This window comes from Drosophila virilis, chromosome 2, assembly GCF_030788295.1.
Source record: "Drosophila virilis strain 15010-1051.87 chromosome 2, Dvir_AGI_RSII-ME, whole genome shotgun sequence".
In the NCBI taxonomy this organism is placed as follows: domain Eukaryota; kingdom Metazoa; phylum Arthropoda; class Insecta; order Diptera; family Drosophilidae; genus Drosophila; species Drosophila virilis.
The window spans coordinates 22,543,621-22,563,083 of record NC_091544.1 but is presented as its reverse complement, the minus strand read 5'-3'; the positions used below and the strand labels follow the sequence as shown (position 1 = coordinate 22,563,083).

General features: G+C 41.0%; 1 protein-coding gene across 2 annotated transcripts; it reads left to right on the top strand.

Annotated features, from left to right (window-relative positions):
• Positions 1-571: 571 nt before the first annotated feature.
• LOC6631254 (uncharacterized) lies at positions 572-17,927 on the top strand. Of its 2 annotated transcripts, none has more exons than XM_002053016.4 (11): positions 572-714; positions 2,215-2,368; positions 10,443-10,688; positions 14,549-14,655; positions 15,580-15,689; positions 15,753-15,831; positions 15,900-15,997; positions 16,066-16,260; positions 16,330-16,472; positions 16,541-16,686; positions 17,318-17,927. In XM_002053016.4, exons 2-11 carry the CDS (start codon positions 2,282-2,284, stop codon positions 17,427-17,429), a joined length of 1,323 nt encoding a protein of 440 aa, XP_002053052.2. In that variant the 5' UTR covers positions 572-714; positions 2,215-2,281; the 3' UTR covers positions 17,430-17,927. The 2 variants fall into 2 exon arrangements, with proteins under 2 accessions (XP_002053052.2, XP_015027358.1); XM_015171872.3 differs by having other exon boundaries at positions 573-714; positions 10,443-10,703; positions 17,318-17,926.
• The last annotated feature ends 1,536 nt before the right edge of the window (positions 17,928-19,463 follow it).

The following is a 19,463-nucleotide window of genomic DNA, read 5'->3' as shown; positions in this document are numbered from 1 at the left end:
TTTGCTGCGTTTATCAACACTGAACAACGTGCACATTCTCAGAGCAATGTTACCCTCATAAAGCTAGTGCGCATGCGGCTGATAGTAAAACTGCGGGAGTATCGATTCATTCAAGTCTTTGTACGCGTGCATATAGCAACCACCGTTACACATGCACACACACACACACACTCAGACACTCACACATGCATTCAAGAGACACATACATATACACGTGCCTGCTTTTTACGTTTATCAGCAAGAGCGTAACGTTAACGGTATGAATGATATTAGACCAAGTTGGCGCACATTACTACATCATTTTTCAGCGATCTGGCAACACGGTTCACCGTCACAAGCAGCAGATGTGTATGAAATATCAAACAAACGAAAGATGTGGCCAAAAAGCGAGACATGAAAAAAATGTCTGTATGTAAACACAAAACAATAAAAAGCCAAAGCAAAGAGCACACAGCGCAGAGCACACACAACAACAACAACAACAACAACAACAACAACAACGAACGACAGCAACGGAGCGGCAACTCAGCCAATGCTAACTCAGCTTGGAGCCAGAGCATCCAAGCAAAGGCCCCACGCTGCCAGTTTCAGTCCCAACAAAACTCTCGAGCCGTAAAGTTGTTGCAAACGTGACAAGCGGAAACTTTAACTCCCAGTTGCGTTTCAGTTAAGCGCGTATCAGAACAGCCAGAAACAATAAATTTTGAATATTGTGTGAGTGTAGTTGCCTTAATTTTAACAAAACACATGTTTTAAGCAACAATAAACTGTTTTCGTTAGCTAAAAACAAAACACAAAAAATTCAGCCAAACTTGTTGCATAAAACTTGTTTTCACGTGCTTGCTCGTTTACAACAATAAGCCAAAGAGCGCAACAGCGAAGTGAATTCAAAAAGCAATAGATAAACCACTTTGCATAAATAAACAACAAAATACAAATGGCAAAATTCATGGGAACAAAAAAAAACATTACAAAATAATTAACAAAAATTTATATATAGGAAATGTTAAAAGTTGTCAAGTGAAATGCTCGGAACTTGCGCGAATCTGCGAGTAGCTCTCCGATCTGCGAGTGCCGCTCTTAACTTGGCTTTAACCCAAACTGACGATTTCTCTTAGTTGCTGTTTGTACTTTTAACGAAAAGCGATCAACTGTTGGCCAAATATTTGTAGCGCTATTGCATAAAATGTGTTCAAACAAAAACCATTTCGTTGGGTTCAACTTTTGCATGAAGTGTTAGATGTCTACTCAATGCTTACAACAACTGCGTGTGGGTGTGTTGCTATTTCCGCTAAAAATTGCTCAGAAAAGAAAAATTAATAAGACTCTTTGGTTAGGCTATAGATTGACTTGAATCCACTATTGTATCAGATTGCATCTCACTCATGAACATTTCAACAATTTGGCTTTGTTTTTTGCGACAATGCGATCCCATGACGTAAGCGCGCTCTCAGCTAGCGCTTTTTTGCCAATCTCTTATAAAGCGCGCCAATTTATTATTGTCATTTATTTGTTTTTCGATACCTACAATTGGCATTCACACATATGTGTATCGCAGAAAAACTTGTTTCGAACACTCATTCTCGTTGTTTCATTTGAAGCGATTGGCAAAACCTTTTCCTCGAAAAAAAGCAGCTTCATTTTAAAGTTTAATGCGCGGTGCTCAGATCAATCAGGTCGGGGTCGCTTTTAATTTTGTTTTTACAGCCAACGTGAAATAGAAAATGAAATCGTGTACGTGAGCAGACAGATGCGCCGCTTGTGGTCCACTTTGCAGCAGAAATTTCATAGATAAAAAATCATATTAAAAGATTAGAAATTAATGTAGCCGGCCGTCTACACACTTGTGTCACGTTCACGTACTTAAAATTTCCTAGAAAGTTATGGCTAGAAAACCACAAAAATCTCAAAATTATCTGAACTGCAGCTGTGCAGTTGAAAGCGAGGCAATAAACCGCAGGAAATCGGCTAGCTAGGGTAGCAAAGCAATTGTTTAAAGCTCGCATTGTTCTCGCATTGATGAGTCAATGTCTGATGAGCATTTGAAAATAACAACCAGCCCGACGACAACAATAACAAGTTGAATGAGTAATTCGTTATGAAGTGCAGCTTTTCAGTTGCTAACTGCGTGAGGCGCATGAAATTTGCCATAATTTGCAATAACAATTTGTACAATTGCTTAATGCAAACTGCTTGATCAACGACTTTTTGCAGTTGCCAAAAGGATTCGAATACGCGGCGCTACAAAACAAAAGACTTAGGCAACGAACGTGCCCCCACAATGACACATCGTACAAAGGAAGCTCACGGCTCCGGTTCGAGCATGACGGCTCTATGGCTGCTGCTCAGCGCGCTGCTAGTCACACAGGTAAGTTAACACCAGCACCAACATCCACTCCAGGTGCCCCTTTGGGCTATAGGAGTGGCAGATATACAAAAATAATTATAACTAGTCGCACTTCTCGCGTAGTTTTCTTCCATTTCACTTTTCATTTGCATACAATACTGTTCTGGATGGGCCAGGCATAAAAACGAGGTTAACCGCGAGCTCTGACATTACCTGACCATTTTCATGGGGCACTCATAAACTCGTACAAACAACATTCGCTGCGGGCACGTGAATTTTCCACGGCAATTTTCCAGGCAAGACAAATTAATGAACTGTGCGGCGGCCGCAGCTGCGCCAGTTGCTCACTTCGCCAGTTCACCAGTTCGCTAGCTTGTCAGTTTGTCAGCCTATCAATAGCTAGGCGGCAATTCAAGCGACTTGTGCGCTTGTGCGCTTGTTCTTCTATTTTTCACTTCTCGAATGTGCCACTGACCGATATCGAAACTTTTACCGACCGTGTCTCTACTAGGAAGCCCTTCTACCAAAAGCCAATTTTCAATTGTTTGCGATCGGCCGTGAAATGCTCTGATTTCGTTTTCGGCTTATGAAATGGCACAAATCTATTAAAGCGATAGCTGCACAGGCTTGGCATCAATTGGAATGGGTGTAAGCCGGTCTTTAAGCAGCTGCATGTCCGCGGCGAATGTGTGTCTGTGTTGGTTAGCTAGTTAGCTTCTAGCTGCGATGGAAAGCCCAAGCAGAAATACAAAATAATTTGTTTTGGCCGCAGGCTTTTATTCAGCTTGGCTCTGTGTCGCTTGTGGCCAGTTGATTGACAGCTGAAAATAGCAAAAACTTTCAGTTTCTACGTATGCAAAGCCATATGCATAACGGGTATATTGAACTAACTATTTATTGATGTCAGCGGCCGCGTAAAATGACATCATAAAACATACAGCACATTGCCCAGCGCCCACGTGGGGCGTCTACAAGGCGTTTTGGGCTTGGCGACCGCAAGTGGCAAAGAGAGCTGCCTACAACTAGATGCAAAACTACAACAACAACAACAACAACAAAAAAAAACAACAACGATAAAAGGCAGCAACAACTATTTAGCTCTTTGTTAGCTCTAGCTAATGCAAAACTCACAGAACCTTGAAGCAGAAACAACGGCAAACAAACGCAGCGAAGCAGCTTTGAATCGCTGCGAATGATAATGATGAAAATGATGAAGATGATGAAGATGTAGATGAAGAAGGGCTTAATGTTCATTATGAGGATATGGCTGTTAATGACGATTATAATATAAGTTTACCAAGTTTGTCTTTAAAACTGCACACACACACGCTTACACTCAAACACACATATGAGTGCGTGTTGAATATCTGTTAAATTGAATTTTAGCTACCTTACGGTACTTTTGTTGTTGCTGCTGTTGTTTTTTGCCTTAACGCCGCTTTGCTTTTCACACTCATTAAACAAGAAACGAACTTGCGTTTTCGGTTTTTAGTCTCAAAGGTTGTTCACACAAAGACCAACAGCCGAAATGGTAGATTTTTATATTTGGGCATCGACAGGTATTTAAAATGCGCAACGCATTCGACAACTATCGACCATGTTATTAATTATAATTGTCGCCTCAATGTAAATGCAATACAAATATCGACTTGCCCATTAGCAGAGTTTAGCGAGCAGTTGTTGTTGTTGTTTTGCTGATATTATTATTATTGTTGTTACGGGCCATTAAAATCCATTTCAATGTCACAGCAAACAAAATATGCTAATTTCCGAGAGACACCGAGAGACACACACACGCACATGCTGGGGGTCTTTGTATGTATATGGCAAGTGTCCACATATGAATATATCTTAAATATAAAAATGTGTGTTGGCATGACGTCATTGCGTTCGACTGTTGAACGTTAAATACAAAACGGCAACAAACAAAAGTAAAAAAAAATAATAAACAAGAGTGCTCTAGTCGGGAGTGCCCGACTGGGGGATACCCTGAACCTCCTGCTACCAACACCAGTTATAACTCGCGTTAGGCGCTTCTTTGCCTTATCAAAGTTCCCTCATGCGGAGTTGAAATTGTAAATATAAACATTTTAAGTCTCTAGCTTTTATAAGTTCCGAGATCAACGCATTCAAAAGACAATACGTTATAAGCTTGGTGGTATGTTGCGAAAAGCCAACTAAAATGGCGAATTGGTAAACAAGTGTTTCACAGATGACACTGATATATCTTTACCATATGCATATGTCTGTATAAGAATGTAGTGCTTTTCGTCCGAATGTGAATCATTCTTTTTCGTTTCGCTGGAATGGATTCTTAGAATCAAAGCTGAAGCTTCAGCAGCAACGTAAACAAAAGACTTAGGCAACAAACTTGATGATTGTTGAGGCTATTTTGATTGAAGTTCTTTCATCCCAGCTTCCTTTTATATGAGTCTTTGCTTTGTGCGTAAACTAACGGGATAGGCCTTGTACAGCTACCCGGCATTAAAGACACTCAAAACGTCGGATCGCTTGTTGTTTATTTTTTAAGCTTTTGATAACCACAGAATGCAAATAGAATATTTCTGATGGACGGCATTATGCTCTAATTAACAGTCTGCCAGCCAGTTTTTGTTATCGTTTTTGTTTATCATTTCGCATCCAATCATATCGACCGCAAAATTGAATGCATTGAAGTGAACTGCCCGAGCTGCACCTCGCTGGGTTGTCATTCTCGTACTAGCCACCGCTGGACTGGGGCAATTAGAAGAGCAACCAGTTTCTTGGCCGCACGCAACCGCCACTGGGTTAGTAGTGTGTCTGCGTCTGGAGACGATGTGACTAGTTATGTTGCAGGTACTGGGTATAGGCCAGAATGCCATGCCGATTGCTATTGCCATTAGATTGCGCAGCTGAGTGTGCTGCGCACCTAGATGCCTATGCTGGCCATAGTTCTCACAGTGTAACGAAAAAATATCAAAATAAATATAAACAAAAAGCGTGTTTATGTCATGTCAACAATCTGACCACGAAATCTATTGGCCTGTAGCATTCTGAGTTGACGCAATTTAACGCCGCGTTGATTTCCAGTGCAAATTATTTTGGCCAGTTCCCAGTTCTCAGTTGGCAGTTGGCAGTTGGCAGTTTGCAGTCTACCGTAAAATTCATTAAAATTTATGCAAAAGCGTTTGGCATATTGGGTCATCATCAGCAACAGCAGAGTAGCAGTAGAAGCAGTGACCGCAGTAGTTGGTTCTCAGCAGTGCGCCAACGGAGAAAGTTCTTTCTTTTGTTTAGGCTCGGTTAGTTCACTTCATTATTTGATTAGCTTGCATTGTTCACGTGCAGTGCGGACTGCTCTGCTTCTGCTTCTGCTTCTGCTCTTACCACTTTTCGGCCCTGTCACTCAACGCAGTCACCAGCAGCAACAATAACAACAACAACAATTTAGCAATTGTTTTTTTTTTTTGCCTGGGGTAAAAGTGGGTTTTATTTGAAACTAATGGGAAAAACCATTTGCCAGTTCTGCTTTTGTTGCATTTTTGTTTGCTGTCTCTTGAAATTTCCACTGTGCTTGTCTATTGGCTCGTCATTGGGGCTTACGCTCCCAAACTTGTGCCTCCAAAAAAGCAACAGACTATCTACTTTTGTTACTTCATGCAACCGAGTTGCTTTCAAATACTGTTTGGCAAATGATGCGCATGGAAAGTGGCGTTTATGAAAATTGCTCAGTGCCCTAGGGTATTTCGGAAAGCGTTGTATGGCCCAGCAGCTTAATGATGGGATTTTCGTGCATTAAAGCACTGAGTAAACAATTTCAAGCAATTAAATTAATAAATAAAGAAAGTGTCGCATGATTTGACCTTACCAAAAATCACGATGCAAACTGGTCTTAAATAAACTTATTTATTGGTAATCTACATATTGTCGGCTGGTCTCACATTAGCTGCATTTCGTTACCATTTCAGAAAAAGTTATGGTTAACTACTTATTTTACCACTCAAATCATGATTAATGACAATTAAATTAGGAGCCCAATGTTATACAATTATAGCAAGAACTTTCGGCAGTTTCCCAGCATTATTGTTATTGGGTTAAGAGGGTTATAGCCGAGATAAATTCAATTAAAGGCAGCTTTCAAAACATTTTAGCCCATTTCAACACAACTTAAAAGGCAGCATGATGCCCTCAGATAATCACATCAGAGAAGACGAAGAAAGTGCTTGCCATGCTCATAAGTAGCTGCAGTTTATGGAAAAGCCATTAAACGAAATTTTTCTTTGGCTACTGTTAGACGAGAAGAACGCCAACTGCGGCTGGCCAACTGCCAGGTAAAAACCACTCAAAAAGCAGCAATTAGTAAAACACATAAATAAGCAGAACATGTTCGAGGCACATGACATGTTCTATGGAATTTTTTGTTGTGCATCAGTTAACAGTAAGAAAAAGTTACAAGACTCTTTCTCTATTGATTGCTGGTCAGAAGCAACAGACGCAGCAGCAACAAAAGGCCATACACAAGTGCTTATTATTATATTAGAGCTACGACAACGTAAAAGCCATACAATTGACCCCAGCGTGTGTTGAAAGGGGGTTTGCTTCGGGCACCGTCAGCGGCAACAGCAACGGCACCAGCAGCAGCAGCAGCAGCGCCGATGCCAAGTTCAAGTCCGGGTCCGGGCTGAGGTCTAGGTCTGGGTCTGGGGCGGCTGAGAACGTGCAGAAGGGTACGTGCCATGAAATTAGCGCGTCAGCGTCAAAACATCAATGGAACAGTGCGCCAACAATTGAAATTTAATTATAGCGACAGCGTCATTAATTGCAGCTCTTATTTTTATTCCAAAGGAGTAAAAAGAAACGGCCTAATGGGCTGTGCGAAATTGCTGTTTCAACCAAAGCCTTTTGACAGCCAGCTCTCATTACATAAACGGGCAGCATCAAGAGTTGGTTTAGCCTGTCCTAAGCTCTGGCTTCATTAAGATTTTGGTCGGGCCCAAAACGTCGACGCCAAACATAAATACGGCCAACTGCGCCGGCTGCGGCGATTGTATAGCGCCTGTAATACGATCTGCGACCGCTTAAACGGCAATTTATGCGCTGCCAGCGAAAATACCGTGACAATTTGCAATCAGCAGCAGCTTGGCAGCCAGCAAGTTTAGCGACTGGAGGCTCCAGCTTGAAGACGGAGACTGCATGCGAGTGGCCCGGCTGGTCGGTCCGGGGCTTTATGTTATAATTTACTTGGCAAGCTTTATTACTGCACAGTCGCATAGCGGAAATTCAAATGCACACAAAATATGTTGCGGCGCACAACCCCTGAGCCCCCACCTACCAGCCCCATCGTTCTGGAGGCCGCCTTTTGTTATGCACGAGTTTCGTTTTGCTTCTAACACAAGTTGTTGTTTTGAGCTCCGGCTTTAACATTAGCGAATTTATTTGGCAATCAGTCGAAAATATGCACAGCTGCAATCGCCTAGTCGCAGTTCAGGCTCTGGTGATTGTATCGCTCAGCAACTATTGCGCAATATTAATGTTTTCCAAAAAGGCAGCAGAAGGAAACACACCCAGCCGGAATAGGAGAGTGTGTGTGTGCGCTTGTATAAGAAGTCTGGCCACAATTTAAGTTAAATTAGTTGTGCGCATAAATTACTAGCATATTGTCATACTTTGCTTTGGAAAGAGCATTGCAGCTATGCAGTTCAAGTGGTAACGCCTTATCAGTTACAAGTTTAATATGCCTTTAAAAACAGATCTTAGTGCTCTCATTAAGAGTTTCTGACTGGGAAATATTTCAAATTCGAACTTTAATTTAACAGTTGTCAAGTTTGTTCCCTCAGCTCCACAACATAAAAAACTCATTTCTATTGCTAATTAGTTCTTATAAAGATATTAAGTCGCGTACTCTTGAATAGAACACTCTTACGTTTAATATTTAACATTTCAGCTTGCAAAGCTTATTTAATAACTTGGCTTATAGACTGTTAGCTTTTGGTAAGCGTATATGTACTCCGGTGTTGCTTGCAGATTTTGAATTTACTTCGTATTTCACATTGCTTCTTGCAGTTTTGTCATTCTTCAGCAGTTAATTGCCTACTCGCCGGCAACTTTCTAGTACTAATTGCACACATTTCTGTTCCTAATAGTTAATAGCTAAAGCCGTGTCAAAAGACTTTTGGTTTACGGCAACAGTGTTTGACCCCTTGCAGCTATATAAATTATCAGTGGGCAGAGCTTAATGGCTCAGGCCGGCAACCAGCCAGCCAGTCCAGTTGGAAGTAACTCCAGCTGTGCGTGGCTGGGGCTGACTCTGATTTTGATACGATTTACATGCGGTGCGGCAAACAAGTTTGTGCTGTAAGTCTTTTGTTTCGCCAGTAATCGCAGGCTGAAAGGAATTTTATGAAAAATCACCCAAGTGTCCTGCGGCTGCGGCTCCGGCTCCGGCAGTGGCTAATGACTGAGCACATGAGCCAGTCTAAATCCATCAAAATCAAAGCCTCGGCTCATTGGATTTAATGGTCGCTGGTGCTCGAAGCTGGAGCGATGGCTGTGCCGTGACTGACAGCGCAAGTGTCTAATTGTGTTTGAGATTTTCGCTTTTTTTCGTTTGTTGGCTTTTTTTTTATTTTATTTTTTTTTTTTATTTTGTTTCTATGTAAAACCAGCAACAATCAGAGCGTGTTGCATAATACAAAGGCCAACAGCTGGCAACAATTTTTGTTGCGATTTTAACAAGCCCAACGATAGCGAAACGAGCATGCAAAAACAATTTTAATTGACTGGCTCCGGCTGAGGCTCTGAGGCTCTGAGGCTTTGTCGCGGTCTCTGTAACTGAATGCAAAATGCAAAATTCATACAAAACAATTGCATTTTGCCAAGCGACAAATTGTCATGGGAGTTGCAGTTGCAGTTGGAGCTGGAGCTGGATATAAAATTGGAATTGCATTTGCTACGTGCTGTATGTGACCCTCGAGCGTTGGCAGCGCGCATTGAACTGCGCCGCCAAAAGATGTGGCTATAATTGCTAGCATGGGACAAAGGAAGCGGACTGCCTTTAACTTGGCTTAAACAATATTATGGATATTCGGGGGGGCCCACAAGCGCTGCAGTTACAAAGCTATAAATTCCTTATGCGATGCAAAGTGGACGTTCTAGTTGGCATCAAGCTCCAAAGTAGCTTAGAAAGTGGCACACTGGCCAACATGTTTTTGGCATACACAAGCTGCAGCTGAAATTGGGTCGATTCGTTGCTGAATTTCACTTGACGCACAGTAGCCGCAACAGAATCAAAAGCAGAGTCGACTGCAATATTAAAAGCTTTAATGAACGGGCAGTTGCCGAATTGACTGTAGATCAACATTTTCTCATTTCTCTGGGCACCTTTCGAAAGTAAATATACATAAATCAATGGGGCTTGTCAGGCGTAGGGAATTGTTTCGGCTTTCGTTAGACAGGCGCTCCGGATAGTTGGCCCAGCCTGAGGGCCGACTCCCAAGAACGTGAGCTGGCCAAAGAGAAAATAGCAAGCGGCATCAGTGCGATTGTCATGACATGACTTACTTAACTTTTGTGCTGCTTATCTAGCGCCTACGGTCTGAAACGCCAGTTCCAGCTAAGCTTTGGCTTTGCAGTTGGCTGGAGCTGGAGCACAAATTCAATTATCACGACGTCGCGACGGCAACCCAAGTTGCCCAACTTGCCCAAGTTGAGAGCATGCCAATAAATTATCTTCAAGCCAAATGGCTTTGACAGTGCGCGACTGGAGCTGGACCTGAAACTGGCCCAAAACGTGCAGCATACAGCTTTGCCGGCCCGCTGTGGCCGCTAAAGAACTCAAATTCAAATAGAAAACCAAACTGGAAGCCAAAGTTCTAGGTTCCAAGCTTTCGAGTCTGTTATTGCCGTTGCCGCTTGCAATTAATTGCGACTTTTGCTGACTCGTTGGCTAACCATTAAAATTAATTAGAATTCTTGTGTTCATATGGCTCTCCATGCTTACTCAATGAGTTGGCTAAAAAAAATTTCTACCATATACTCCTAAGTGCGTTCCCAGGGTCCCTAAAGTAGGTCATCTTAATTAGCAAAAACTTTATATCACTTTGTTCTCCTTTTACAGATAACCGCACAGGAGCCGGCGGCGGTGCCCGGGGAGTTTGCGCCCCATGTAACAGCCACGTGCAAGGCGGGAACCATGAACATCAAGGTGAAATTCAGTTCCGGCTACACAGGCGCCGTCCATGCGCGGGATCATCGCACACAGCCCTGCATGGCCATGGGCGACGGCAGCGATTCGGTTGCATTCAGCCTCAACCTGTGGGCCAAGCAAGGAGCGCCAGACTATTGCGGCATATTGGTCAGCAACGTGAGTGGAAGCAATGTAAGCATAACCATTCAACGCTTGCCTAACGATATTAACCTCTAAGATAGCCAGCTCCATTCCATTAGTGTGTTTTTTCTTAATTTATTTTGCTTCAAACAAACAACTGATTTCCAGCTTCAATTCAAGTACTCTTTTTACACCAACTATACCGGCAAACAGGTATACATTGTTCCTTCCGACCCATTGAATGGATCTCTTTTGTCTTTTAAATCAAATCAAATCAAATCAAATTTGTGAATCAATTATTCATAATTAAGAATCAGTAAGTGTCGGATATTTAAATTTTCGTTATCTTCTGTGATTTACAATTTTAATTAAGCAAAGAAGAGAAAATAACAAAGTTGTGCAATGCGCTCAGTCACAGCTTTTTCGGCTATCAAACACATTAAATAGCCGCGTATTAGAAAAAAGTTACCCAGTTTCTACGCTTAGACTGTGAAAGTCACGATAAGCAGTTAATGTAGCAGGCTCCTTAAATTTAAGTTTTGCATTAACTTGTTATGGGAGCAATTTAATTAATATGGAACAATAAAAATAATGTCAAATAGCAAGATAATGATGGACAGGTATCGCATAGTCGGACAGCATGCTCCACTAAGAGCTTGTCTGCGGCATGCGACGCAACCATCGCTAGCTGCAAAAGGGCACGGCCTGGGGCACGCATGCCCATAAATTTAAGCGCGCCTCGTATCTGGTGTACTTGAGTCTTGGCCCCAAATCAAGGCAAATCAGAAGACGACAACGACGGCAACAACTAGTCGTCAGTCTATATAGTAACGATGGCAATAAAAATCAAGTTTAATCCTACGTGCATCACGGGCGTTGACAGACGGCGGCTGCGTGTGGGTAAGCAGCCCCCAAGTTGAACAATGGCAGACAAAGGTAGTCAGGGCCCAGGCAGAGAGCCATTAGCATTAGCCAACGCCATATGTAAGCAGATATCGCAGATATAAATACGCGTGTAAGACGATGTGTTTACCTCACACTGTGTGTGTGCGTGTGTGTAAATGTAGGTGTATCTATTATATTCCAGTGTGCTGAACAGTTTCGAAATGCAAATTATCAGCAAACGCGTCATGTTATAAGTTTAAGCACATACGAGTACAACATTATTAATTGCAATGTCAAATCACAAGGCTGCGCCCTGTATCCCACTTTTATAAATAAACTACAGCTGCGAGTCCCAGAATATCAGGCTTACCTGCATAGGTTTAGCAGATTTATTTCAGAGCTCTTGGCCCACCTTCCGTTTGCCGGCCAAAAAGGGAGGTCCCCCATAAAATTAAATCACGCTTATCGCGACGCCAGCTTTAGTTTTATTTCAGCTCTAGCTGGCTGGCAATGAGGGTGTGGAGGGTAAGGGGTGAGGGTAAGACTGCCGGGCAACAACTGGAGCTGGGAGTGCCGACTGCGCGCCGGCGTCTAGCCGTGGCCCAGGCTGCCGTCGCAGACAGTTCACATGCCCAGACACGGCTTTCCACGCTTCGGCTTTGACAGCATTCCAGGCTGTTGTTGTTCATGTTGTTCTCGTTGTTCTCGTTGTTCGGCGTGTGCTCGGTATTTGTGTCAAAAGAATTTTTTGTGTGTACTCAAAGCTCTTAAGCAATTTTGAATCTATTTCTTGGCAAATATTTTCGTAGAGCTTTAATTGCTTTGGAAATGCCGTGACTTTGGCTGACCTTGGCCAAGCACTCCAGAGACACAGACACAGAGACAGAGTCAGAGTCAGACAAAAGAGATGAAGACGGAGCCTTAAGCCAATGCCACAAGCACAGTCACTGGCCCCAGCTGAAGCCTGGGCTATGTGCAGCCTCTTTGGAGCGCCGTAATCTCTTTGATTTGGTTTTTATGGCAAAGCCCTCGCATTGCCGTACTTGGCAAAGCATGAAATTGGCGCTGACAATGGCAAGACGCCCAAGCCGCAGCCAGCCGGCAATTTAACATAAAGTTCAAGTTGTTATTGTTGCCATTGTGGGTTGAGTTTAGTGTACTTGAACTTATTTCGTATAGCGAGTGGGTCGCTTTGCCCGCAAATTGTTTGCCATTATTTTATGATGGGTGTTACAGTGTGTTCTTTCTTCAATATTATTATAATCATTTAAATGTTAATTGCATAGCACAGACAAACAACAAATTGTATGCCAATTTACCATTTGGTAATTTTTGAACATAGCCTCCGAGCTGTGCCGAGAACTGTGCGCCGAGCCGCATCGCATATGGAAAATCAACACAGTAATTTTCTCGACTTCTGCTTGGTTTGATAATAACTTGATAATGAGCTCATCCGTTGGCTGCTGTCTATCTAGCTGTTCCTCCACTGCTTTACGCCACTCCACCCCATTCTGCCATTGCATTGCATTGCTTCACCTTGGAGCTGAGCTCGTCATTTAATCGCTCCACTCTACTTGGTTTACCTTTTCTCGATCCTGATGCACGAGCTGGCCAACAAATTGTGACACAATTGCCACTCGATCTCTACCCAATTGATATTATTTTGCAGCTGTGCCTGAGGTATTTATACGCACTTATCTAGTGTTTATTTGCTAACAGCTTCCACTAATGTTGCCTCTACTTACATACTTATATACTTCTCTAGTTTGTTGAGTCATAAGCTAAGAACACTGATCAGACTCGAACCTTAAAGGTTAAATTCATTCATAAAACGCTGACAACATTTAATACGTATATAGTATGCAAAGATCTTAGCGCAGGCGTGGGACGTCAACCAGATAAAACAAATATAATTTTTTATACATATTAAAAGTAAACCGGTTTCTCGAGCGACTCGCAGCTGCTAAATGGGACAAGTAAAAATTGTAAATTAAACACAACACGGATGCATATACATAAATATACGAATGCCAGTATTTGTGTGCACATACATGTGTAATTACTATATAAGAAGCTGCCTCATTTGGTCAGCTGTAGCTGCCTCTTTTTATGGCAGTTGCTGTATTACTTAATTGCTGTCAATTGCGGGTCAAGGCTATGTGACTCATCATTGAACAACTTATGATATGCAGTACTCCACTGATATGCCCTACGGAAGCTGGCAAACGACAGTTCAAGAATTCCAATAACTTAACTTGCCGCTTGCATAATGATGAGCAGCAATTATAACGAATATCTCAATTCTGTGCTAGTGTGAGCGCATTCTAACAAGTTGCTCGCCTAAGTCTTTCGTTTAATGCGCGTCTCTTATGCTGGCGCGGGCAGTTACATGTGGCTGCACAATTAAAACGCTAAATTATATCAAATACCAGGCGGCATTCGAAATGAAATGCAAACATGCTATTACCGAAATGTCTGGCAAAGTCACTGAGCGGCAGCCAACTCATTAACTGGAAAGTGCAGCTATTAAAGCGGCTGCAAAGCATAAGATTCAATGAAGTTCAGAAGAATGGTAAACATGGCCGAGAAAATTGTTAAATAGGATAAACAAACAACTGGAAAATATGTCTGTCTAGTATGGGGCCACCTGGCTGGCTGACTGCGTGGCTTGTTGGCTGACAGCGTCACACTTGGCGGCATTTTGCATTTCCTTGTTGTTGTTGTTGTTGCGGGGCCGCAATTACATCACGATGACAATTAACGTTCCACAAGAGCCACAGACTGCAGCAGTTGTAGGATCTGCCGAGGAGTCGGTCGGTATTTTTATTAGCCAATAAGCCCCATAAAGCCGGCGGTTATTAAGAGGCGCTCCCAACGCCTGCAGCTCAGTTTATTAACGTAGCTTTTTAAACCCAATCAGCATAAATGTTCTGTACACTTTTAATAACTAAAGATTTAACTCTATCCCCCCTCTCACGCTCTCACTCTCATTGTCTCTCTGTCCCCCTTAGCGCACGGAGGAGCGGTCCATTCAGCTGGCGGTGCGTGTGCATAAGACTCTTGAACTGGCGGATGATAAATTTTATGTGATTACCTGTGGCAAATCGGGCTATACTCGGTAAGTTTGACTACCCAAACTCTAGCTGTCTAGACAATTGCACTTCTATGTAGATAGGTGTAATTTGGCCGAGCTTCCGTCAGGCCAAAGTGCTTCGCCAATTTCAGCTTATTTCACGAAACTTGTTTTCGGCGTCGGCGCACAACAAATGAAATCTAAAACCAAATTATGCTGACTGAGCTTTATGTACATAAGTATATATGTGTACATGTGTACACGTAGGTGTTGCCTTTCTTTTCACCTTTTTGCCAATGCTGGACATTCCAAATGATTTCACACGAACAACATGCTCAAATGTTGTGCTCAATTAACGGTAAATTATTTATGGTGCCTCTTAAAGATTACAATCTGGAGTTGTACAAACAATTTAATTTGCCTTTGCCTCATTTGCATAATGCCAATGACTTTGCTACAATTTTGAATTACGCAAGTTCGTTGTCTAAGTCTTTTGTACGACTACCGCTTCAATGAAAACAGGCCCACACAAATAGAAAAACAATTTAGAAAAATATGGGTATGTTCAAAAAAAAATCATTTCTGCAAATTGTTGCGCTCTGTTAACTGCACACAGGAAAAAAAAAAAACCTGTAAGCCAAAAGGAAATTAAAAAAAATTGACAGAAATGCACAAAACAGCAAACAAGGCAGCGAAAATTAAACCTATTCATATAATATTGCATATGTTGGTATGTCTGTTTGGTATAAAACGCAACTGTCTATAACGTAATGACCGGCAATTGCATAATGCTGGTGCTGGTGCTCGTGCAGTTTGCTGGCCAGTGAAACTGCAAGCGAATCGCAGTGGGCAGCACTTTTGGGTCTATTGGCTGCGCTTTTAATTAGCAGGTGCAGCTGCGCAATGGGGGAAGTATGCCTAGAAAACCGTTAACTAATGTGCCACTTCCATTCCCATTCAAATTTACAGCGATGACAATGCCCATGTTGTGCTCAAGTTTCTGGAGAACGATCACCGCGTGCGCGAAACAGTATATGGACACGAGTATAAAATACGCGCTGAGTTCTCCAAGCCAAACGGTGGGTAATCACAAAGTCCCTTATATGGAGTGTGTGCTAATAAAGATTCCCTCCAATTATCAGATACCTATGGTCTACGTGTGGGCAACTGCTTTGCCTTTGACAAGAAGAACATCACCCTCAAGCTGACAGATGATCGCGGGTAAGTGCGACTGAATCTTTAATCAGCTCCTGAGCTGTCAGTCAACTAACGGTATATTTCATGCACAGCTGCCCCTATGATGCCAATATTATGAGCCGTTTTGTGCCCACCGCCGATGGGCGAGCTGCCGAGGCTACGCTAGCCTCCATGTTCAAGTTTCCCGAGGGTAGGTAGTCGAAATCAGCTTATACGATTCAAATCGAAAACCGAAATAATTCTAAATGGCCTTCTCAGGATCCGAGGTTCATCTGCAGTGTGACGTCGTACAGTGCTATGGACGCTGCGTCGAAATTGACGATTGCAGCGAGGTGGCCCTGGCTGGTTTCACAAAGGGCAATGGTAATGGACCACGCAAGTTTGGACCCAATGAGGAAGGTTCCAGCATTGCGGGAACAACTGTTTTCGTTTTGGATCCCGCCGAAGCGCGACGTAAGATAGAATAGAAAAATTTAAATCTGAAATCAATCGAAATGATAATACAATTTCTCAACTTTGCAGTAATTTCGCCGAATTGCGAGGATGGCATACGACCCAGCTGGCTCCTGTGGCTGGCCATAACCTTGGGCGTACTGTTCCTCATCATGTTGCTAATGAACATTTTCCTTTGCACTGCCATGAGTTGCAGTTGTGCCAACACAGAGGTAATTATGCTCTAAAAACATTTCGAATGCAAGTCTGTTATACGTGTGACCTGTACTACTCATTGCAGATCATTGAGAAGGAGCCCTCCATCATCGAGGAATACGATCCTTACCGCAGCTGGCATGGCAGCCAATATGGCTCCCGTTACTCGCTACATGGGCGTGATGCGCACAAGGGTTATACCAGCGGTGGCTCGACGATACACTCAAATAGGTCTGATAGATATTAAGCTGATCTATAAACTACACACACAAACACACAAGAACACAAAAGCTCTACTCTACACTTGATATGCATCTACTCTGCTCTTAAACATTTTTTTTCTGGTAGCTGTGGAGCCAACACAGACACACACAAACACACCGACACATATATATGTCTATATATATATATATAGATGTATCTTTATATAACGCATGCCCAAATAGCCTTGTATCGTATCTATGTATCGTATTTTGTTGTATTCGTATCTATTGTTAATTCTACTGAAGTGCCCTGAAGCCCTGTTGGAGAACAACTACAACAAAGCAACACAACTTGTGTTCACAAAAACAAAAGACATAAAAGAATGGAATGAATTTATTTCGTGCCTTGTATTGCAACTGTAATTAACCGTTGATAATTTGCATTTGTTTAAAATGATGACTAACTTTAAACCTAAACTAAACCTATCGAATAGAACGTACAATTTTCTCTGGCCCATACCTGAAAACACTAACAGTCCACTTTAAAGATTTGCTAACTAAACTGTCAAATCCTTTTTTTAAATACACCACATATTATAATTTGATAATGATTTTGTATGAAACTTATCAACAAACTTATCCAACGTACTACTTCGAAGGTCTATACCAATTGATAACGATTATGCAATTGTACATTCACGACCCGGCTCTAGACATTCCTCCACGTTGCATGGACAGCGTGCGCATCGCGGACCGCCCAGTAACATATAAAAATGTAAAACATAAGTCAAAGTGTGACAGTTTTAAAGTTTAACATAGTTTAGTTACGTTTTCCCCATTTCAAGTAAGTCTCAAATGTATATAACTAAAAGCAGTCTATTAAAACTTTTCCAAATTCTTCGCTGGAAATAGGCCTAAAACAAATGATGTCTCTGTAAAATACTAAATGAAAACAAATACTATATATTTCATTAAAATTTGCCTAATATTTAAATAACAACTAAACATAAGTCATTAGTCTATCATAAGTTCGAGCGAATCTGTACGAGTATTAGTGAAAAGTTATAAATAAATGTAAAAAGCCACACGCAAAATCACTAACTCGAAATGCAAAAATATGCAAGTAGCTTAAAAAGTTAAACAAACCCTTAAAGTGCGTTAAACGTAAAACTTACGAATTGTAATTAATTTAGAATAAAACATATATTAAATTTAAAAACCAGAAAATTGATTGATCGAGATAATAAAGTAACAAGATAAACAAATAAATAAATGTTTCTTATTTTCTTAGAAACAATTCTATCTGAGTAGCTCCCCTTACAAGTAAGCATATTAGACATTCCAAGAATATCTGTGATTGACGCACACATAACTTTGCAAAAAAAGCTAGAAAGGAATTCCCAATTTTTGAATCCAAGAGGGATAGATTTTGCGAAAAGTGTGAAACACGAATCAGATGACAAACAAAATAGTTGCGAATATTATTTTAAAAAGATAAGCAACCCTCTCATGAATCGGAAATTTTCCGACTTAGCGTGCCCCTTCAACACATAGTTAACTTAAGTGAAAAGGTCAGCTTGATCTGACAGTTTTATATATAGAGTTTAGAAATAGGTGGCAAACCTAGGACGGACCAAGACCTACATATGTAAATGGACGTGTCGAAACGGGTTCACGAACAGAACATATTACAGATTACAGCGCAGACGTGTATATAATAATATTACATTATTAATAATAATAATATTACTTTGTTAATAATTTTAATCAAATTGAAAGCCAAACCTCTAGCCGACTAAGGCGTCAACGGCGTTTTGCAAATGTGAACACCGCCAAAAATGATGGATATTTAATTCTCTGAAGAGATGAGCTTCAACATTTTTCTCGCATACAAATCTATTCCGACTGCAACCGTATTCTAACTAAGTCGAGATTGAAAACTTCGGGTTGGCTGATTTATTTGCCGACAATATTTGTCCATGTAGTTGTATATAATGAATGCACTCCTAAAAGTATGCAATGATCTCTGAATGTTTATTTTAGTGACATATTTTCTTCTGCTTGTTCGTATGCTTTTATTATTATTGTCGTCTTTAATACGCTGATAGACAAGAAAACATTTCCATAATATTACCAGCAAAAAAAATAAAATTAAAGCAAAGGTTACAAGCTGTGCAATTTCTAAACTAAGAAAATGTTATTTTTAAAATGTTGTTTTCTTATAATAATAATAATAGTGATATTAATAATAACATTTGCAATAATATTCATATTTTGAATTAAATAATCGAAATTTAAGTATTTGCCCTTTTTATTGAAGCTATACATATTACTGTCAAACTCTGATCCCATAAAAGTTAGTCTACTCTTCATCAGCATCAAAGCTAAGAGGCAATTCTGGGTATGCAGGATTTATTTTTGACATACACAAATAAACATAAACATAAACATACTCTTGTTGCTAACGAAGTGCTTATGCAGGTATAGCCGCGGATGGTCTTCCACAATGAATTTACCCAAGTTTTGTTTTTAAATATTATATATTTGTCTCACTAATAATTTAAAATTCATTTTAGTTCATTTTAACATAAAGAGAAAAAATAATAACTTAGTAAATAAACTATAAACGGCTTTTGAAAAATAATTTTGATAATGTACGACTTCATTTCTTTATGACCATAAATAAACAAATCACATTTCAATTTGGTCCATTTGAATTAAACAATATTTGATTATATGTGGTAGATATACTCAACGAATGAAGAGAAATCTAGATGCGTTTAAGCAAAAATTCGGCGCCTACCC

Coding starts and splice junctions, on each gene's coding strand:
- LOC6631254 (XM_015171872.3), top strand. CDS start 2,282: ATGACACATCGTACAAAGGAAGCTCACGGCTCCGGTTCGAGCATGACG. Junction 15,832..15,899: donor AAGCTGACAGATGATCGCGG/GTAAGTGCGACT, acceptor TTTCATGCACAG/CTGCCCCTATGATGCCAATA. Junction 16,261..16,329: donor GGATCCCGCCGAAGCGCGAC/GTAAGATAGAAT, acceptor TCAACTTTGCAG/TAATTTCGCCGAATTGCGAG.